General features: G+C 50.4%; 3 protein-coding genes across 14 annotated transcripts in view; 1 reads left to right on the plus strand and 2 right to left on the minus strand.

Annotated features, from left to right (window-relative positions):
- The window catches only part of TSPEAR (thrombospondin type laminin G domain and EAR repeats), a 228583-nt gene that overhangs the window by 82280 nt on the left and 123852 nt on the right, over positions 1–22451 (plus strand). The window lies entirely within an intron of this gene.
- On the minus strand, positions 2657–3673 carry LOC144329464 (uncharacterized). Of its 5 annotated transcripts, none has more exons than XM_077995682.1 (2): positions 3368–3673; positions 2657–3103 (listed from the first exon to the last, which is right to left on the minus strand). In XM_077995682.1, exons 1-2 carry the CDS (start codon positions 3671–3673, stop codon positions 2657–2659), a joined length of 753 nt encoding a protein of 250 aa, XP_077851808.1. The 5 variants fall into 5 exon arrangements, with proteins under 5 accessions (XP_077851808.1, XP_077851805.1, XP_077851809.1 ...); XM_077995679.1 differs by having other exon boundaries at positions 2657–3217; XM_077995683.1 differs by having other exon boundaries at positions 2657–2962; positions 3353–3673.
- On the minus strand, positions 18489–19298 carry LOC711101 (uncharacterized). Its single transcript, XM_077995684.1, has one exon. The coding sequence runs from the start codon at positions 19296–19298 to the stop codon at positions 18489–18491; it is 810 nt and encodes a 269-aa protein (XP_077851810.1).

Genomic DNA, 22451 nt, shown 5'->3' on the forward strand with positions numbered 1-22451 from the left:
CTCCTTCACTTCCTGCCTCCCCCTTCACTTCCTGCCTTCCCCTTCACTTCCTGCCTTCCCCTTCACTTCCTGCTTACTCAGAGCCTGCAGTTCAGCCAGAGGTGAGCACTGAGAGCGTCTCAGGTCTTTTCTGTGCCCCATCATGGGCATGCGTGGGGGTCTTGTAGACTCCCAAGAATATGTGGAATCTTCCAACGCCCTTATTCCCCAAAGTGTCTAATTTCTCAGCTCTTCCTCCCAGGTTTTTTGGGGTGTCCATTGTTTTCCCAACAGATATCCTTTGCCCAGGTGGCAGTGACTGGTTCATTTACCTTTACATGTTCTGACCAAGCCTCTGGTAGCTGCTTCTCTGGCTGGAGGGAATCTGAGTTGGTAAAAGAAGGCAAGCCCTATGTGTTAGTCCTTCTGGAAGCCATCCCTACTGTGCTCCTCCCCTGCCTTGTTCTGTTAGATCTTTGGAGAAAAAATTATTTACCTTCACATTTAACTTCCCCAGGGCTTGTTCCCCCTCCGCCTACCACAGGATGCCCCTGCCCTCAGAACATGACTGGAAAGCCCCTCATCAAGGTCTCCAAGAACTCCCATTCCTAAATCCTGAGTTGGTTTCTATCACTGTGAGTGTGTGTACTCCGGACCCTGAAGCCCTAGGTCACTCTCCATACCACTCAGGAAGCCTGTGCAAGACGCTCCTGACCCCCTCGACAGCCCTGTGGCCCCCACTTTCCCTGCACCCATCCCTGTGTGGCCTGTCTCTTCCAGCACAGTTGCCTGGCCTGCGCTCCATCCCCACCTTCCCCGTCTGGACGTAAGCCATGCTTCCTGCGGCGGGACCAGTGAGAATTCCCATTAGGAGCCAGGCACTGGGGACAACAGGATGCCTAAACAGGAACCATTTGGTGGGTGTCTGAGGTCTCTGGACAGCATTGTTCAGTGGGTGAAGGGGTCCACGTGAGCAGAGGGCCGTGTCCCTGTCCAAATGTCCATCCTTGCAGTTTATGGACAGGGAGTGCCTGCTCCAGCCAGGTGCCACTGGGGTCTTCAAGGCACAGGTGGCCTCACTGCCACCCTCACTCCTGCCTCAAGGGCCAAAGCCAGAGCCCCCTATTATGGGCTGACTTGTGATTCCCCCGAATTCACATGTTGAAGTCCTAAGTTAAAATTAGGTCCTATGGATGGGCCCTAATCCAATGACTGGTGTCCTCGTGAGAAGAGGAGAGGAGAGCAGAGACACACACGGAGGGACAGCCCCATGAGGACACAGGGAGGAGACTGTGTCTTCAAGCCCAGGAGAGAGGCTTCAGGAACCAGCCCTGCCACACCTGGGCCTCGATTTCCAGCCCCAGGACTGTGAGGGACCCCTTGTGTGTGGCTCGAGCCCCCAGACCGTGGACTTTGTCACAGCAGCCTGAGCTGACACATGCAGCCCCTCAGGTGTGGGGGTCCTTTGTGTCCACAGAGTATGGCCGAGGCCTCAAAACCCGACTGTGTTCTCCTAAGGCAAGAAGAGTGGGCAGCATTGCACCCCCAGGTCATGGGGCAGGGGGCGTGGGTGAGGACTGGAGGGGACAGTGTGGCTCTGGCCGTCTGCCTGTCCCGTGGGAGGAGCTAAGAACCTGCCCCCAGGAGGCCTCCTTCTTGCTCTCTGGTCTGGACACATTCCCACACTGTCCTGGGACTCCTCTGTCATCGGCACCCTGAGACCTTTCTGTTCCCATGGGCCCTCCGCCCATCCAGCCCAGCACAGGGAGCTCTGGAGGCCATGTCTCTGTTCTCTGCTCTGCATCCCAGCGGCAATCCCAGGGTTGGAGCAGGGGGCGTCCTGAGTGTCTGTGAGTGTGCGTAGGAGGCCAGGATGGCCAAGCTGTCTCCGAGTGGAACTCCTGAGCACCGGGGCAGCTGGAGCCCAAGCCTCCATACCCGCCCCCCACTGCCCGTCTCCCACCTCCCAGCACAACTGGAGCCTGCCAGCCCCTGGGATAGCCCCAACCCTTGCCATGGGAAGGAGCTGCTTCTACCCACGGTGAGTGGGACATTGGCCCGAGCCATGTAGTGTCTGTGGGATTCAGTCAGTGAGCAAAGCTTTTGGGCTCCACAGGACCTGGGAGGGGAGCCAGACAGCAGAACGTGCCACAAGGTGGACAGGAGCTTCCAAGTGTCACCCAAGAGCCCCCCACATCCCCCTGGCTGGAGATGTAAAGAGATCCACAGGGCCCAGCCCCCCAGAGCCAGGCCAGGCCCCACTCTGCCCCATCCCGCCCTGGGTGCGGACAGTCAGCACTGAGTCAGCTGGGGCTGCAGAGGCTTTATTGGTGCCCAGAGGCAGAGGGTGACACTCCTGGATGCGAGACCTGGGTCAGGAGGGCCCATACCCGACCAGCAGAGGGTCGTGATCTGCAGCCAGGAAGCGCCATGAGGAGTAGTCAGGGCTCGCCCACCCTGGGGGAGGTCAGGGAGGAGCCAGTGAGCATCTCAGACCCCACCCCTGGGCTGGGCAGCTGTGGGTGGGGCTGCTCCTTCTCTGTGTTGAGCTGTGCTGAGGCTGGGTGGGGTGGGAGGTCAGGGGCTTCCAAGGGCTGGAAGAGAGGTGGGGCCTGAGCCTGGCTGGCCCTAGGGGACATGGCCATCAGCAGCTGGACTTCTGGCCTGAGGAGAGGCTTCAGCAGGCCGGGCGGGAGCACGCGGGGCGGCAGAGGAGGGACACACAGGAGGCTCGACGGCAACAGCTGGGCTGGCAGGAGGAGGTGGGGGCACAGCAGGAGGGCACAGGCACACAGCAGATGGGCCTGCACACAGGGCGGCAGAGGAGGGACACGGAGGAGGAGGGTCTGCAGCAGGAGGTGGTGCAGCGAGCCGGCTGGCAGCTAGACTGCTGGCAGCATGGAGAGGAAGTGCCAGAGCAGACAGGCACACAGCAGATGGGTTTGCAGCAGACAGACTTGCAGCAGACGGGCACACAGCAGGACTGCTGGCAGGGGGAGGAGGTGCAGCAGATCGGCTGGCAGCTAGACTGCTGGCAGCATGGAGAGGAAGTGCCAGAGCAGACAGGCACACAGCAGATGGGTTTGCAGCAGACAGACTTGCAGCAGACGGGCACACAGCAGGACTGCTGGCAGGGGGAGGAGGTGCAGCAGATCGGCTGGCAGCTAGACTGCTGGCAGCATGGAGAGGAAGTGCCAGAGCAGACAGGCACACAGCAGATGGGTTTGCAGCAGACAGACTTGCAGCAGACGGGCACACAGCAGGACTGCTGGCAGGGGGAGGAGGTGCAGCAGATCGGCTGGCAGCTAGACTGCTGGCAGCATGAAGAAGCCCCACAGCAGATGGGCACACAACACACAGGCTTGCAGCACACGGGCTTGCAGCAGACGGGCACACAGCAGGCCTGCTGACACGGGGAGGAGGTGCAGCAATCCGGCTGGCAGCTAGACTGCTGGCAGCACGAGGGTGTGCAGGAGCTGGTGCAGCCTGATTGGCAGGGATTGGGCTCACAGGCCGCCTGGCAGCAGGGGCTGGACACACAGCTCACTGGGGTACAGACCAGGGTCAGGCAGGAGGCTGGGGCGCAGCAGCTGGGGGCACAGCAGGGGGGCTCGCAGCAGCTCTCCGGGCAGTCGTCCACCTGCCAGGAGTCAGTGCAGGCGCTGGAGCAGACGGACATGGTGGACGCGGCCATGCTGGGGTGGGGAGGAGGTGAGCTGGGGGAGGTGTGAGTGTGGGAGTGTGTGAGGTTCTTGGGGCTCTCTGGCTTTTATATCCCTCCTGGCCTTGTTGTTCCAGGGCCCACAGCCTCCCCTTCCTTGTAGCTGAGAGGCGGCGTCTGTTATGATTAGGGGTGTTTGTTTGCTGGTGATATTGCCCAGCTCCCAAATCTCCTTTCACACATGGGCTATAGCCTGTCACATGTGGAACCTCAGGGGTGGGAGTAGGGGTGGGCCTGATCCCAACTGGCTTCTGGAGGCAAGGAGGGCTATGGGCATCCGGCGGGTGGGATGTGGGTGGGATGTGCCTGGGGCCATCCTTGGTTGCTGGGGCATCGTCCAGCACCTGCTGGGAGGTGCTGGGGCACCACCCGGCAACCTCAGGACATGGGCTCCCTCTGCAGGAAGCCAGCCCTTAGGAATTATTTCGCGTGGTGCAAAGTCTTCCTGTAGCATGGTCCTTCCCCTGCTGCACGACACAGGACTCGCCAATTTCTAATCCCCATGGCCTCTGTGCCTCCTGCCCTCTGTTCACTGCCCACCTTGTCCTTTGCTTGGGAGGCAGCAGGACTGTTCCAGGGCCAGGATCGTGGGCTCAGCCTGCTCCTTGTTCAGACACAATGACAGCATCCTGGGCTGTGGTTTTGGGTTCTGAACCTGTGAAGTGGCTGTGCTAGGCAGCAGGCGACCACCAGCCCTCACCACTGCTGGAGCCATCTCCTCTGTGTGCCCGGCACTGCAAGCATCTTTTTCTCACCAGCCCTGCCCACAGGTCCCATCACACACCCCCAGGTCAGCCACAGGCAACTCTCACAGCAGCACAATATTTGATGATGAATTGTTGTCACCACAGGGCATAATGAAGTCCCGAGCTTCTCGCCTTCTTAAATGGCCCTGATCACTTTCCAGGAACATTGCTACCCACCAGCTAATTATAATATTGATTGTGATTTCACATTTTTATTTAAAAATTCAAGTACACATATGTATATTTCATTGTAAAATAAGACATATTACACGATGTTGAGTAGAATGTCTTTGTTGCTCTGAATCTGGCAAAGTTGGAAACGACTTCTCATTCTAAAAATAATGCTAACCTTCTGGGTCAGACCTGTCCCTACAGGGCTTTCTAAAATAAGACAGAAGCTGACCAGCTATGGCCTGCTGCCACACCCCACCAGTGCTGCCCAGGTTGTAAGAAGCAGGCTGTGGAGGCAGGGGTGGCCTTTCAGCCTTACGCAAAGTGTGGTGTCCCAGGGAGAGAGTCCTCCAACTCTTGTCCCTGGGGGCATCTCCTCTTTGAAGTGGGTCCTCACTGAAGAGGCAGAAGCAGCCGGTAGAAGCACAGGATCACTGGAGCAGCCGGAGAGAAGGTGCAGCAGGGGCCAGTGAGCCCCACAGTGGTGGCCCTGCACATTCCTTCCCCCGTACCCATCCCTGGAGGAGATAGAGCCCAAAACAGGGATAAGAGGAGCAAGGAAGGAGAGGCCACGTCCCTCCCCACGGCCTTCCCCGAGGCCCCCACAGACGTGCGTGTGGGAACGCTGGGGATAGGACTGGGTTTCAGATGGGAAAGAAAAGTTTGAACTGGTCCATTTGGGGTTGTGGATTTGGTTCTGCTCTTAAAGGCTATAATAGCTTTATGATGCGCTTCAATCATCGATAGTTCAAGTCCCATTATCAACATTTCTTTTTGTAAAAAAAAATTTGTAGAGACCAGAGTCTTGCTATGTTGCCCAACTGGTCTTGAACTCCTGGGCTTAAGTGATCCTCTTGCCTCGGCCTCCCAAATTGCTGGGACTACAGATGCGAGCCACCATGCCTGGCCCATCATCAGTATTTCTGTGCCAAGTCTCCTAACTTTTCTTGCTCATTTTCTTTGCTGTCCTCAGCTCCCATTATTCAAAGATAAGTTTCATGTGGGCAGGAAGTGTGTTTATCATGTTCACCACTCAATCTCTGAGGGCCTAAAATAATGCCTGGAATAGGGAAGATCCTTCATAAAAATGGGCTGAAATAATAAATGTTTTTGGAGAAATTATTGAAGAGTAATTCTGAGCTCTGAGAACGATTCCACTGTGCCACCTTTTTCTTATGCTGTATAAAACTCTCTGTCAAGTTCTATTTTCGTGTGTGGGGAATTGGCTTACATCAGACTGGCCATCTAGCCGAGAAAAATTAGGAAACCTGGTTTAACAAACAAAATCTGTCTTTGAGGGCACCAGGAGGCACCAAGACAGCTGAGACTTGAGTGAGTGAATCACCATTAGAGAGAAAGTGTACCGAAGTCAGTCCAATATTTCTTGTGGATTTTCTTATTGAGGCATTTACTGATTCACAGACCACAGCCGTGAGGCTGAGGCTGAGCACAGCTTTGAGTGGGTCTCATGCAACTGGAAGACAAAAACAGAGAGTTCAGGACCTGACAAGGGGGAGGGATTCTGGTAAAACAACAACAACAACAACAACAAAAACAGACTTTCAGTTGGAAACAGTGACTATAAGTGAAAGATTACTCCCTAGGATGAAGGAAAAACCAGAAAGAAGAATGAAGCCCACCTTTAAATCAGCTCGTATTCAACTCATGTAATTTGTCCATAGCCTAACTGCCTCCCGGAAACTAAAGTGATCTCTTCTGGAGATAGCAGCATCAACAGAGGCTCAAATCATCTCAGAAATTTTCATGAAGTCCTGGATTCAGTCAAAAATTACTAGGGATACTAGAAGACAAACCAACTGACCAAAGGACCAAGAGGAAAAAACAAACAAGAGAAACAGATACACAGGGCCTTTAGATATTAGAAGTGTCAAACTGGAATTTAAAGTAGTGCTGATTAGCTTGCTCGGGAAAACAGATGACAAATGGAGAATTTCAGTGTCAAACTAGATTTATGAAATGGAATCAAACAGTAATTCTGGAAATGAACATAATAGCTGAAATTAAGAACTAAGTAGATTAGCTAGACAACATATTAGACAAACCCAAAGAGATTAGTGAAGAAAGGGAGATGAGGAAATGTCAAGCCTGAGTACAGAGATGGGAAAGAAAAGAGGGAAATAAAGAAAGTGGAGTAATAAGCATGCCCTTAGGTTGTAAATAATTTGAATATAAATGGTTGAAATCATAGAAGGAGATGAGTAAAATAAGGGTAATAAAATATATGAAGGTATAATAGACAAGAAGTTTAAAGTGATGAAAAACATTAACCCATAGATGCAAAAAGCATTTAAGAATCTTGAGCAAGGTGAATACAAAGGAAACTACACCTGTGCATATTGGGGCAGAAATCCAAAGACAGAGAAAAATTTTAAAACAACCAGAGGGGAACAAAAAGATACTACCTTTAAAGAAGCAACAATAACATTTACAGATGACTTCTCAGTAGGAATGATGGAAGCCAGAGGATGATGGAATGATATATTTACTGTCTGAGAGAAAAGAAGCACCCAACTAGAATTCTACATCTGGGAAGAAGATCCTCAAAAATGAGGACAGGAAAATGACATTCTCTGGATGCTGACAGGATGTGTCACCAGCAGGATCTGCACTAAGGAAAATAAAAAGATAATTAGGCAGAATGAAAATGATCACAGATGGAAGCAAGAAGTCAAAAAGGAAATGAAGTGTAACAAAAGGAGGACACATATGGGGAAATCTAAGTGAATATTTACTGTATAAGATGTCTTAGAAGTTGTAAAATATTGATAGAAATAAAATACATGGCAAGAAGATCACAAAATTCAGGAGGGGGCTACATGAAGTTAAAGTGATCTTAGTACACAATACTCTCTGGGAAATAATGTAAGATCTAATTTACATTACACTTTAAAAAGTCATAGAGTCATGTTGTAATCTCCACTAGAGTAATCAAAGAATATACAGCTCAGGAGGAAGGAGATGAGTGTAGTGGGTTGAATCTTGCCTCCCCAAAAATCATATCCACCCAGAACCTTGCTGTGTTAGGCTGGTCTTGCATTGCTATAAAGAAATATTTGAGACTGGGTTGTTTATAAAGAGAAAAGTTTAGTTGGCTCATGGTTCTGCAGGTTGCACAGGAAGCACGGTGCTGGCATCTGCTCCGCTTCTGTGGAGGCCTCAGGGAGCTTTACTCACGGTGGAAGGTGAAGGGGGAGTGGGCATGTCACATGGCAAAAGCAGCAGCAAGAGAAAGAGAGTGGAGGATGGGAGGTGCTACACACTTAAACAACCAGATCTTGCCAGAGCTCCTTCACTATCGCAAGGACAGCAGTAAGTCATGAGGGATCCACTCCCGTGACCCAGATAGCTCCCCCCAGGCCCCACCTCCAACAGTGGAGATCACATTTCACAATGAGATTTGGCAGGGCCATAGAACCAAACCATATCACTCACAGTGTGACCTTACATAGAAATAGGGTCTTTGCAGATGTAGTTAAAATGAGGTCATACCAGGTTATAGTGAATCTTAAATCCAATGACTAGTGTCTTTATAAGAGAATGGAGAAGGAAGTTCAAACACACACACAAAGGGAAGAAGGCATATGACAACCAAGGCAAAGATTGGCATGAGGCAGCTATAAGCCAAGGGACGCCAAGGTTTGCTGGGAGCACCAGAAACTAGAAGGGGCAAGGACAGATTCTCCCTTGGGGCTCAGAGAAAGCATGGCTCTGTGGATACCTTCATTTCAGGGTGCCTGGCCCTCAGAACTGCGAGATAATACATTTCCACTCTTATAAGTCACTTTTTTGGTGTCATTTGCTGTGGCAACCCTAGGAACTAATATGGTGAATGGAACATGGTGGAATAACAATCTCAAAACACTAGATCCACAAACAGTAAAGCAAGGAGATAAAAGGGAGTAGATTCCTTGCATAAGCAAAAACCAAAGTGAGATGGGAGGTTTAAGCTCAAACGTATCAGCAAAGCCCCACATTCTTGCCAGTCTGCACAGCAGATATGTTGTTACTTTAGTCAACACAGCTGTATAGAGAGAGTCACTGGGTTTAAGTTTGCATTGTCCTGATGACTCATGATGTGGAGCATGTTTTCATGTATTTATTTGCCATCTGTATCTGCTCTTTAGTGAAGGGTCTATTTAAGTCAATTATTATATGGCAAAATACTAAGCACCATGGGGTTCCATGCGTATAACATTTTGGAAAAGGTAATAGTAAAGGGACCAAAAAAATATCTGTGGCTGCCAGGGGCTAGGATCGGGATATGGAATGACTACAAAGGGCCATGAGGGAAATTTATGGGATGATGAGAGGAGTCTATGTATTGATTGCGTTGGTGGAGACACAACTATTTGTCAAGACACCAAATCCACACAACAGGAAAAAAAAATACAAATATCCTATATTGATTAAATAACTTGAATCTAAAATTAAAAGCTTTCCTACAGAGCCAACTACAGACCCAAGTACTTTCACTGCTGAATGTTCTCAAACACCTGGGAGAGAAATAATACCAGTCTTAAATTTGTCAGCTTATTTTATTAGGCCGCCATAATTTTCCAGACCTTAGGAAGTGAGGCCTGAAGTATTGGCCTCTAGTGAGAGCAACTGAGGAATGTTATGTGCTGCCCTGGGGGCCACATGGTGACCTGGGGACATGATGGCCCTACTGGGGAGGGGCAAGTCACAGGCCAGGAAAGGAGCCTGATGAGGAAGCCACTGTCATACAGACTGATCAGCAGGGGCTGGGCCCACAGGATATTATGTAGTGATTAAAGTCCATCCATCAATAAGATATACCAATTATAAATATATACACATTTAACATCAGATCACCAATGTATATGAAACAAAAATGGACAGACTTGAAGAAAGAAATAGACAGTTCCAGTTCTACAATAAGAGTTTGAGACTTCAATAAGCCATTCCTCTAATTTAAAAAGTATAAAATAACAACTAAATTTTTATTCAATAAGGAAATACAGAACTTGAAAAATGACATAAATCTACTAGGTCTAACAGATATATGCAAAAGCACACAACCCAACTACAGCAGAAAACTCACTCTCCTCAAGTTCACATGGGACATTCTTCAGATTAGACTATACCTTAGGCCACAAAATTAGCCTCAATAATCTAAATGGACTTAAATCATACAGAGTATCTTCTCTGATTACAATGGAAAGAAACTAGAAATCATTAACAAAAGAAAAGCTGGAATTCACAAATATGTGTAAACTAAATAGCACACTTTCAAACAACAAATTAGTCAATGGAGAATTCAAAGAGAAGATATAAAACTCTTGGAAAGGAAAGAAAAAGAAATCACAGTAAACCATAACTTATGAGATGCAATGAAGGCAGTACATAGAGGGAAATTGATAGCTATGAATGCTTACATTAAAAAAATAGAAACATCTCAAATCATTAATCTAACTTTACACCTTAAGGAACCAGAAAAAGAGCAAACTGAATCCAAATTTAGCAGAAGGTAGAAAATAAAGTCTAGAGCGCAGATAAATGGAATAGATATTTTAAAAATCAATAGAGAGAATCAATAAACCAAAAAGTTGGTTCTTTGAGAAGAGCAGCAGATTTAACAAACCTCTATCTAGACTGATTAAAGGAAGACAGATTCAAATAACTAAAATCGTAAATGAAAATGGGAACATCACTACTGACCTTACATTAATAAAAATAATTATAAAGGAATACTATGAATATTTGTATCCAACAAATTAGATAACCAAGATGTAATGGAGAAACTCCTATAAACACACAAACTACCAACATGGCTACCTTTGCTGTTGATCTTTCTTCATTCATATTGCTTCAGGTTACTATCTACTGCCCTTCTATTTCAGCCTGAATTAGCATTTCTTGTAAGGCACAGCTTTCAGCAATGAGCGCTCTCAGGTTTTATTTACCTCAAAATGTGTTACTTCTTCACTTTTGAAGGATCACTTTGCCAGATGCAGACGTCTTTTTGGTTATTGGGTGCTCCCTATCCCTGTGCCCAAACCCAGCATGTTAAATATGTCATCCCACTGCCTTCTGGCCTCCATGGTTTCTGATGAGAAATCCGCTGTTAGTCTTCTGTCCCACTGCTTTCTAGATTCCCTCTTTGTTTTGACTTCTGAGGGTTTGATTATACTGTGTTTCTATGTGAATCTCTTTGAGTTAGATTGATGTGTTTCCTCAGTTTTGGAAGTTTGGGCCATTATTTCTTCAACTATTTTTTTCTGCTCCCACTGTCTCCCCTCCAACTGGAAATCCTGCTAAGTGTGTTGGTATGCTTGATGGTGTCCCACAGGTCTTTTCAGATTTGTTTTTTTCTTCATTCTCTCATCTGCTACTCATTTTCTCATCTACTCTTCAGACTAGAATACTTTAATGGATCTATCTTCATGTTCACTATTTCTTTTTTTTTTATTTTATTTTTTTTTTTTGAGACGGAGTCTTGCTCTGTAGCCCGGGCTGGAGTGCAGTGGCCGGATCTCAGCTCACTGCAAGCTCCGCCTCCTGGGTTTACGCCATTCTCCTGCCTCAGCCTCCGGAGTAGCTGGGACTACAGGCGCCCGCCACCTCGCCCGGCTAGTTTTTTGTATTTTTAGTAGAGACGGGGTTTCACGGTGTTAGCCAGGATGGTCTCGATCTCCTGACCTCGTGATCCGCCCGTCTCGGCCTCCCAAAGTGCTGGGATTACAGGCTTGAGCCACCGCGCCCGGCCCACTATTTCTTATAGATGCTAAAATCAGCTGTTGAAACCATATCATGAGTTATTTATTTCAGTGATTGTACTTTCCAATTCCAGAATTTCTATTTAATTTCTTTTTCAAATTCCTCCTATCTCTTTATTGATATTCTCTATTTGGTAAGGCATTATTCTCCTGGTTTATCTTAATTCATTGTCTGTGATTTTATTTAGTATTTTGAACATGTTTAAGAGAGTTGATTGAAAGGCTTTGTCTAGTAAGTCCAATTCTGGGCTTCCTTAGGAAGATTTTCCATTAATTGCTTTTCCTCCTCATGAGTAGCTCATATTTTTTGCTGCTTTTGCATGGCACATGCCTCTGGTGAAAACTGGACAGTGACTATTACAGTGGGATATTTCTGGGTATCAGGTTCTCCTCCCTCTGAGCAGTTTTGCCGTTGCTGATTGTTGTGGATTGTGGTTGTTTTTGTTTGTTTCTGTCAATTTTAAAAATAGTTTCTTCATCATGTGTGCTCACTGTTCTGTTAGCTTAGTGCTGAGATAGTAATTTGACAGAGAGTTCCTTAAACCCCTGGAAACAAAAAATATTTTTGTTTAGGGTTTGTAGCTAGTCTCTGTGTGTTGTCCCACACCCTCAGCACTCAGCTGGGGAGTTTGCAACTCTGCCTTCCCCTTCACTTCCTGCTTGCACCTTCACTTCCTGCTTGCACCTTCACTTCCTGCTTGCTCAGCACCTGAAGTTCAGCCAGAGGTGAGCATTGAGAGCTTCTCAGCTCTTTTCTGAGCCATGTCATAGACATGCATGGGGGCTTTCTGGACTCTTAAAAATATGTGGAATCTTCTAACTCCCTTATTCCTCAAAGCATGTCATCTCCCAGCTTTTCCTCCCAGGCTTTTTGGGAGTTTTCAATGTTTTCCCAACTGATAATTTTTGACTTAGGCGTCAGTGACTTGTTCAGGTGTCAGTGACTTGTTCATTTACCTTTAAACGTTGTAACACACACCCTGCATATAGCTGTTCCTCTGCCTTGAGAAAGTCTGAGTTGGTGAAATAAGGCAAGCCCTGTGTGTTAGTCCTTCAGGGAGCCGCCAGACAGGTCGAAACAGACAACTGCACTGCCTTGCAAACAAGGTCCACTCTGCTTCCCTGGCAGCAGCACCCCACACCAGGAACTCCGGCTGCTGTCCTCCTGACTGCCACCCAGCTGGGGATGGGGGATGGGGCAAGGGGAAGTTAAAATCCACAAGCCTCTCCTATTGGGCTCTGTTGCTTTTATTTGATTATGTGTTCCCTTGCTTGCTGCAAACCTTCGACTGTTTTCCAGAGTTCAGATAAAGTTGATTTTACCAGGTAGTGTTTGTCTGTTTGTTTTTGTTTGTGTATTAGTCCTTTTTCATACTGCTATAAAGATACTATCCAAGATTGAGTAATTAATAAAAGAAAGAGCTTTGATTGACTCACAGTTCCACATGGCTGGGGAGGCCTCAGCAAATTTACAGTCATGGCGGAAGGCAATGGGGAAGCAAGGACCTTCTTTATATGGTGGCAGGAGAGAGAAGAAAGTGAGACCAGGAAAAACTGCTTTATAAAACTGTCAGATCTGGCGGATCACGAGGTCAGGAGACCGAGATCGTCCTGGCTAACATGGTGAAACCCTGTCTCTACTAAAAAATACAAAAAATTAGCCGGGCGTGGTGTTGGGCGCTTGTAGTCCCAGTTACTGGGGAGGCCGAGGCAGGAGAATGGCGTGAACCTGGGAAGCGGAGCTTGCAGTGAGCTGAGATTGCACCACTGCACTCCAGCCTGGGTGACAGAGCGAGACTCGTCTCAAAACAAAAACAAAAACAAAAAAAACTCAAAAAACAAAAAAACTACCAGATCTGGTGAGAACTCACTCACTATCCCGAGAACAGCATGGGGGAAGCCATCTCCACGATCCAATCACCAGGTCTCTCCATCAACACCTGGAGATGACAGTTCAAGATGAGATTTGGGTGGGGACACAAAGTCCAACCATATCTGTTTGTTTTGCCAGTTTCCGATGTTCCGTGGAGGGACAGGCCCTTACAGTTACCCACTGCACCATTCCCTCTGTCATCGGTCTTAGCAGGCAGTTTGGACACTCTTTTTGAGGGTATTTCTAAGTATCTTTGTGCATTCAAAATCTGCTAACACTCCAGCTTAGAAGTGCCACTTTTAGGAATTTAGGCAAACACGTACCTGAGTGTGGAAAGGTATATGGTGGAAACACCCGCAGAAGTGTCATTTGTAATAATTAACAACTGGAGAGACATTCAGGGCCATCCACCTGGCATTGCAGCCATCAAGTGCAGCGTGTCCACACTTTGGAACACTGCGCACCTAGCTGAAGAAAACCTTAAGATATTTTTCTTTATTAAATAGGCAAAGAATAATGTGTGCCCCTGACATTGTGATTGTATAGCTGTTAAGAAGTAAAGACTCAGGGCTTCTTGCAGGCAACCTGGTGACAGCCACACCTCGCCAGCGTCCCTTGCCTGCAGTTGCATTTCTAGGAGTCTGTTCTCAGATTGGCTCCATCCTGTTTGAAACCAAATCTGGCTACATCTGGACCTGTGTGTCCGTGTGTTTCTCTCGCCCTCTGGTCTGCATGTGTCCCCACGCTGTCCCGGGCTTCCCTGCCATTGGGGCCTTCCTGTTCCCACTGGCCCTCCGCCCACCCAGCCCAGCACAGGGAATTCCGGAGGCTGTGTCTCTGTTCTCTGTTCTGCATCCCAGCGGCAAGCCTGGGGCTGGAGCAGAGGGTGTCCCTGAGTGTCTGTGAGCATGCACAGGAGGCCAGGATGCCCAAGCTGTCCATGAGTGGAACTCCCTGAGCATTGGGATAGCTGGAGCCCAAGTCTCCCCCCATGTCTCACCTCCCAGCACAGCTGGGGCCTGCCACCTGCTAGGAGTCAGTGTGAGTGCTAGAGCAATGAACATGGTGGACGTGGCCATGCTGGGGGTGCGGAAGGGGTGAGCTGGGGGAGGCGTGAGTGAGTGAGTGGGTGAGTGAGTGAGGTGCGTGGGGCTTTTGGGGTTTTAGAGACCCCCCATGTGTGTTTTCTGCCAGGGCTCCCCACTGCACCTTCCTTTCCTGGTTGCTTTTCCTGGTGGGTGTCTAGGCTGTGGCACATGTTCCTCCTAGGAATTTTTAGCACAGCCTTGGGGCTGTGTTGAATTGGCTGGGCTGTTCGGCCCCAGGAGCAAAAGTCAGACAAAAAATACACCTGAGTGGGCAGGTATGGCTGGAGCAGAGGCTGAGGCTTGGGCGGACACCTGCTGCCATAGGGCTGCTTGGTGTGGTCACACCGCAGACTCTGCGCTGCCTGCGCTGAGCCAGGTGTCTGGTGCACAGCTGCATTGCCGTGGTGTCTCGTTCTCACTGCTGAGCAGAACTCTCGAAGTGGATGCTGACCAGGGTCTTGTTTCCAGGTACACAAAGCCAGGCTTGCCCCACTGATCTGAGAACAGGGACTGGAGGAGTTGTGGGAGGTGGAGGAGGAGGCTGTGAAGCTCTGGAAGGCACCTGGCAGGGAGGAGAAGGAGGCAGGGCCAGGCAGCATGGTGAGGGTCTGGGGACCCCGGGTCGGGGGTTGACGGGCTCTGAAAGGTAAGAGCCCCGTGGCTGCATGCCTGTGACATTTGGGCCAGTGTCCCAGCCTCGTGTCTGTGGCCGTGTAGAAGGTGGTGTGGAGTGGAGAAGGGAGAGGCCCACCCCCAAGGCAATGTCCTGGCAGAGAAAAAGAATTGTAAGATCTCTCCCCACTTTAGAGACAAAAGGGCACCGTGAGAGCATCCACCTCCCTTGCGGTTTGTTCCCTGCTGTTGTGTCGTTGGAGCAGAGGTGACCCCGGCAGGGATGTGGGGCAGCTGCCTTTGCTGGCATCAAACGGATGCAGCCTTGGGCTGGAGAGCCTAAACGTGCATGTACTGACACATAGGAAGCCCCGTCGGGAGGCCCGACTGACACACTGCACTCTGCCCAGGCGCTGCCAACCAGTATCTGTGGAGATGGGGTGGTCTCTCCGTGTGGCCTCCGCTGGGGGATGTGGCTCTGCAGGGACACCTTGTTGCTCAAGCACCTCCTGACAGTGGCTTTGGCGTCCCTGGTGGCCCCGCCTGAAGCACCTGTCTCATGGGAGTGTTTTCCTTGATGAAGACCTCGCAGCAGCGTCCAGAATGCTCAGGACCCGGTCCTGGGAGGGCGCTGCTGGGTTAAATGAGACGAGAACGTCAGGGTCACCAGGGCAGTGCACAGACCACTCTGATTCCAGTTTGGGGGCTTTTTGGGAAATGTGGATACGACTGTTGCATGACGCTCTGCTTCTTTTGGTAACTATATATGTAGAAGTTGGCCGTCCTCAGCTGCACTGGTGGCGGGCAGGCGGGAGAAGGCTTTGGTTCCCAGGAGGCACCTGCAGAGGCCCCGGGGGGAAGCGCCGCCATGTGGTACAACACTGAATTTCAAATGGTTCCACAGAAACCAGAATAAATGTTTTAAAAAACAAACCTTTTATCATGGAATTAATGACATCTGGTTAATCTGGGTGGTGGGATCCCCGCTGTCATTCATTCTACGATAAAAGTTTCTTTAATCCCCCAGCTATGTCTCTGGAAAATACGCTGAGAGGAAGGATCCCATCCACTTATTTAGACAAACTGCTGAGGCGTGTCCCCAGGCCAGAGAGTGTTGCCTCGCTTGGCACCTGCGCGGCCTGGGCTTTCGCCCGCAGCCTGCGCACTGGCGCTCCCGTGTGTGTGCGGCTCAGGGGAGCGCACGGCCCTCGTTCAGGGCCTCCCCGTGGTGCGGCGCTGGCTCCGTTCACCTCCATTCCCTCGTGGATGGATATTTAGGTGGTTTTTAATTTTTCATGGTAACAAACAGTGTCGCTTTCGTACATGCGCCGGAGACTTTTCAGCACTGCGGATGGCAGGGTCCAGGAGGGCTTCCCACATGGTAAGATACGGCCCCGCCTCTTCCCAAAGCAGTGGTGCCAATCCCCCAATTCCACAGCCTTTTCTTCCGGGACAGGTGGGGTGAGGTGCCTGGGGTTCCTGTCGGCAGGACCCTGCCTTCCAGGGGTGCCGATGTCTCAGGTTCCAGGGCCGTTTGGGCCACTGCGTGGGAGTAGCCTGTCCATGCCTATTTCCTCCTGGGAGTTTATGTCTTTGTCTCATTGAAATCTCAGTTCAGTGTCTTCTCTCACACCGTGGCTTCCTTTTTCACTGGTTTCCTGCTATGGTCTTGTGGCGTACAGAGGTTACTGTCTGTTTATGGAGTCAAGTACATCGGCGTTTTCTTGAACTCTTGCTCTCCGTGTCTCATTGGAGAAGTCTGTCATGCATTCAACTGTCTGCTGGTGATGGTCCCTGCAGCCCAACATCCCCGGGCAGGCCCGGTCAGAGGGTAGAGGGACCAGAGCAGGAACGTCCAGGAGCCCCGCCGCATGGCCCCACCAGGAACCAAGCCTGGAACCGGGAGGAGAGGAGGGCAGACCAGGGACTCTGTTCCACCATCACCCGGGCCCTGGGATTGGTCACTGACGAATAGCAGAGGTTTCTTGGACTCCCTGTCTGCGAGGGACCCACCCCGACAGCCCCCCCAGGGAGGGTGCCTGTTGTAGAGCCGGGCTCCCTCCAGCCACTATGACTACTGGTCATGTCTCTGGGTGCTGTCCCCCGGAGGTGATACAAAGTGCACGACGCAGGCCAACCTAGGGCTGCCTGACATCAGTGCGGACAGCCATCGCCAGCTCAGACCGTGCGCTGGGCTTGAATGCGTGGGGAGGGGGCAGTGACGCTGGCCGCACGGATGGTGAGTCAGTCAAAGCAGAGAGGTGGGGACTTGGTGCTGTGCACGGAGCAAGATGGGGGAGCTGAGGTCCCCAGAGACAGACACCAAACACCCCAGCAGACACCAGAGCAGGAGCTCATGGGGTCACCAGGTGAGGGACCTGCGGCGGGATGGGCAAGCCCAGCAGAGCAGGGGCCTTCCCTATGCCTCTGGGCAGGGTGAGAGGAGGAGAGGCCTGAGCTGGAGCTGTGTGGATCCCTGATCCAGGTTGGGGGAGCAGAGCCACCGGGCCTTGAAGAACCTGGCCAGGTCTGCCCTGGGAGAGATTAGGGACAAGCCTTGAAAATCACAAGTCACGCACCTAAACGGCATGCAGGATGTGCATTTCAGGGGCAAGGGGCGACAGGCCTTGGGGAATGTCCCAGTCAGCAGCAAGCATTCCACCCCCATCCCATCCCTCCACCCACTCCATGATGCTTTTGTCTCCATCAAGATCCTTGGGGAATGTTGCATGTCCCTCCACCCACCCCATGATGCTTTTGTCCCCATCGAGCCCCTTGTCTCCTGTGCAGGTGCAGCACCCCTCACTCTCCCCTTGCGTTGCTGCTAAACGGGCAGAACCCTCCAGTGGGCGGCACACAGGGATGGTGACCAGGTCCGGAGGCTATGGTGCCTGGACCCCAGACCAGCTTCCTGGCAGGTGACCCTGCAGGGTGAGCTCTCCCAGGTGGCACAGTGGGTAGGATGGTCCTGGGACCTGGAGAGCCCCACAGCCCAGGGCACGGCAGTGAATGACCAGGCTCAGGAAGACCTGGGCATGGGGGCTGAGCAAGGACTGAGCCTTCCTGGGCATGGCCGTGAGTCCTACCTGGTGACCTCCCTGGAGGAGTTAGGCCACTGTCCCCTGTGACTTCTAGGTTAAGTCACTCACTCCTAGAAACAGTCATGGCTGGAGGAGACCAATGTCAGCTCAAAACCATGTGTGCCCCCAGGAGCACAGCAGGAAAAGAGAATCAGGTGACCAAGGAGTTTATTGGGGAGCAGGAGGAGGTGCTGACAGGTTTAAGTCGAGGCCAAGTGACCCACGGCAGAAAAGCTGGGAGGGAGGACAGGCACCTGGGCACCTGCTGGGAGGCAAGAGCTGGGGAACAGCGACGATGGAGGCTCCTGGGAGTAAAGAGGGGGAGGTCACCTCAGCACAGGGGAGACACGGGGACCCCGTCTCAGGTAGGGGCAGCCACCTAACCCAGGTTGGGACCTGAGCCGGCTGGCCCTAGTGGATGTGCCCATCAGCAGCTAGACTCCTGGCCTGAGAAGAGGGCTCAGCAGGCTGGGCAGGAGCATGCAGGGTGGCAGAGGAGGGACACGTAGGAGGCCGGGCGGCAGCAGCGGGGCTGGCAGGAGGAGGCAGGGGCACAGCAGGAGGAGATGGGCATGCAGCAGGTGGACCTGCACACGGGGCAGCAGAGAAGGGACACGCAGGAGGAGGGTCTGCAGCAGGAGATGGTGCAGCAAGCCGGCTGGCAGCTAGACTTCTGGCAGCATAAAGAGGAAGACTCAGAGCAGATGGGCACGCAGTAGATGGGCTTGCAGCAGATGGGCACACAGCAGGCCTGTTGGCATGGGGAGGAGGTACAGTAAGCTGACTGGCAGCTAGATTGCTGGGAGCATGGGGAGGAAGCTCCAGAGCACATGGACACACAGCACACGGGCTTGCAGCAGATGGGCACACAGCACACAGGCTTGCAGCAGACGGACTTGCAGCAGACAGGCACGCAGCAGGCCTGTTGGCAGGGGGAGGAGGTGCAGCAAGCCAGCTGGCAGCTAGACTGCTGGCAGCATGAGGGTGTGCAGGAGCTGGTGCAGCCTGATTGGCAGGGGCTGGGCTCACAGCTCACTGGGGCACAGACCAGGGCCAGACAGGGGGGTGGGGCACAGCAGCTAGTGGTATAGCAGCTGGGGGCACAGCAGGGGGGCTCGCAGCAGCTCTCCTGGCAATTGTCCACCTGCCAGGAGGAGCCGGTACAGGTGCTGGGGGAGGAGACTCGGCTGACACAGCCCACGTCACTGGAGCAGACAGACATGGTGGATGCAGCAATCACATATGTCCTGGTGCAGCAGGTGTCAGCCATGGTGGGTGCTGGGATGGGTGGTGTGAGTGCTGGTGTGAGGTGTGTGTGTTTGCGTTCCCTGGCTGCTGAGGTTTTATACCCTCCCTGGGTATTTTCCTCACAGGAGTCTCACAAGCATTCCTTTTCCTTGTTGTGGCTGAGACTTTGCCTCCAGGCAACCCTAATTAGTTTACTTGCTGTGGGATGTTACTGTGGTCCCAGGACTGCTGCATGTGGTTGGGTGATGCTGGCCACTTGCAGGTGTCTGTGCCCAGCAAATACACACAATGATGCTGAATGTCTGCTGGTGGAGCTGGGAGTCGAATAGTTCATGAGTTGGCGAGTCTGGAAAACCCGGCCCCACTTTCCTCCTCTCTTTGCCTGTGTGTCTTTGCTATTGGGGTATTTGGTGCCGAGGTGGGGTGTGTTTTACCAGCAGATGCTCTTCACCTGTCCCAGAGTCCTGCTCCACTGAACAATGGGTGTCTTGGCTGGGAATGCACCCCTGGCTCCACACCCTGCCACCCCCACCTGCTCCATCTGCAAACTCTGGTGGGGATGCCCCTGTGTTAGTCCACTTTCACACTGCTGATAAAGACATACCCAAGACTGAGAAGAAAAAGGGTTTTAATTGGACTTACAGTTCCACATGGCTGGGGAGGCCTCAGAATCTTGGTGGGAGGTGAGAGGCACTTCTTACATGGTGGCAGCAAGAAAAAATAAGGAAGAAGCAAAAGCAGAAACCCCTGATAAACCCATCAGATCTCATGAGACTTATTCACTATCACTAGAATAGCACAGGAAAGAGCGGCCTCCATGCTTCAATTACCTCCCCCGGGTTCCTCCCACAACATGTGAGAATTCTGGGAGATGCAATTCAAGTTGAGATTTGGGCAAGGACACAGCCAAACCATATCGTTCTGTCCCTGGCCCCTCCAAATCTTATGTCTCACATTTCAAAACCAATCATGCCTTCCCAACAGTCCCCCAAAGTCTTAACTCATTTCAGCATTAACCCAAAAGTCCACAGTCCAAAGTTTCATCTGAGACAAGGCAAGTTCCTTCCACCTGTGAGCCTGCAAAATCAAAAACAAGCTAGTTTCTTCCTAGATAAAATAGGGATACAGGTATTTGGTAAATACAGCCATTCAAAATGGCAGAAATTGTCCAAAACAAAGGGGTTACAGGAACATGCAAGTCCAAAACCCAGCAGGGGAGTCAAATTTTAAAGCTCCAAAATGGTCTCGTTTGACTCCAGGTCTCATCCAGGTCATACTTATGGAAAAGGTGGGTTCCCATGGTCTCAGACAGCTCCACCCCTGTGGCTTTGCACCCCTGTGGCCTCCTTCCTGGCTGCTTTCACAGGCCGGCATTGAGTGTCAGCAGCTTTTCCAGGCACATGGTGCAAGGTGTCAGTAGATCTATCATTCTGGGGTCTGGAGGATGGTGGCCCTCTTATCACAGCTCCACTAGGCAGTGCCCCAGTAGGGACTCTGTGTGGGGGCCCTGGCCCCACATTTCCCTTCCACACTGCCCTAGCAGAAGTTCTCCATGAGGGCTCCACCCATGCAGCAAACTTCTGCCTTGGCATCCATGCATTTTCATACATCTTCTGAAATCTAACCTCAATTCTTGACTTCTGTGCACTTGCAGGCTCAACACAACATGGAAGCTGCCAAGGCTTGGGGCTTCCACCCTCTGAAGTCACAGCCTAAGCTGTACATTGGCCCCTTTCAGCCATGGCCGGAGTGGCTGGGATGCAGGGCACCAAGTACCCAGGCTGTACACAGCATGGGGACCCTGGACCTACAAAACCACTTTTTCCTCCTAGGCCTCTGGGCTTGTGATGGAAGGGGCTGCCATGAAGGTCTCTGACATGGCCTGGAGATATTTTCCCCAAGGTCTTGGGGATTAACATTAGGCTTCTTGTTACTTATGCAAATTTCTGCATCCAGCTTGAATTTCTCCCTAGAAAATGGGTTTTTCTTTTCTATTGCATAGTCAGACTGAAAATTTTTCAAACTTTTATGCTCTGCTTTCCTTATAAAACTGAACACCTTTAACAACCCCCTCTCCCTGGTGTACATCTCTCTCAAGGCCCATCCCAGATGCTCTTCTTAGTTCTGCTTATCTCAGAATTATTAAACAATGCATATGCTCTGTTATTTCTTGCATTTTCAGTTTCAGATATGATCTGATTTCCTATTGTGGAGGAAAGTACTTTCTCTTGTTTATCACCAGGCCCATGAAAAGTTCCCCTCTTCCCATCCTCAGAAGGCAAGGGCAGTAAAATATCAATATTTGGTTAAATCAGTGTTCAGAATGTATATTATAATAAAGTAAGTATTGTTCATAGCCAAGTCTGAATAGTGGAACCAGATTAAATTTCCTTATTTGTACATGTTTTGTTTTTGTTTATGTTTTCCCCCTCTTGGAGTTAAAAATTGCTCCTCCCCAAACTCTGACTCATTCATCCCCATGCTCCACTCAAGAGGTTCAAATATAACAATCTATTAGCTTCATTTATTTTTTGGAAACATCTCTCTTAGAACTCTCTTATTTGTGGACTGGTCTCTATTGACTGCTCCCTCAGCCTGGTACACAGGTTTCCTGGGATCTCCCTTCACTCTTGTCTTTGAATTTTCATTCATCTCTCTCCGATGTTGACTCCATTACTTCCTGGATGCCTTGTCTTTTTCTTTCTAGATTTATGCTGTTGTTTTGGTGGAGCACATCCTCCAGTAACTTTCTGAAAATGGGTGCAAGGAAGATATATTTCTGAGCCATAGCATGACTAAAAATGCCTTTATTCTGCTCTTCTATTTGATTGATAGCTTAGTTGGATATAATCTGGGTGGAATTGTTTCCCCTTAGAATATTTTGGGGAAGTTGTGGAACATTTCCAGAATCCTAAATGATCCCTTGTGCTGTCTCTCTGTTGACCCCTCCTCCCTAAGTATTAGTTGCTGTTCTACCTTCTCTCATCATTGGTTAGCTTTGCCTGTTCTATGGAGCTCTTTTGTTTTATGATTCCTTTTGTTCAGCACAATATCTGTGAGAAGCACCTTGTTGCTGCATGCATCAGTACATCACTCTTTTTTTTTTTTTTTTTTGCTACCCCATTGCATTAAATTCTACAATGTATTATTTGTCCATTCTCTTTCACAGTGTTAG

The sequence above is a fragment of the Macaca mulatta genome, chromosome 3 (assembly GCF_049350105.2).
Source record: "Macaca mulatta isolate MMU2019108-1 chromosome 3, T2T-MMU8v2.0, whole genome shotgun sequence".
Lineage (NCBI taxonomy): Eukaryota > Metazoa > Chordata > Mammalia > Primates > Cercopithecidae > Macaca > Macaca mulatta.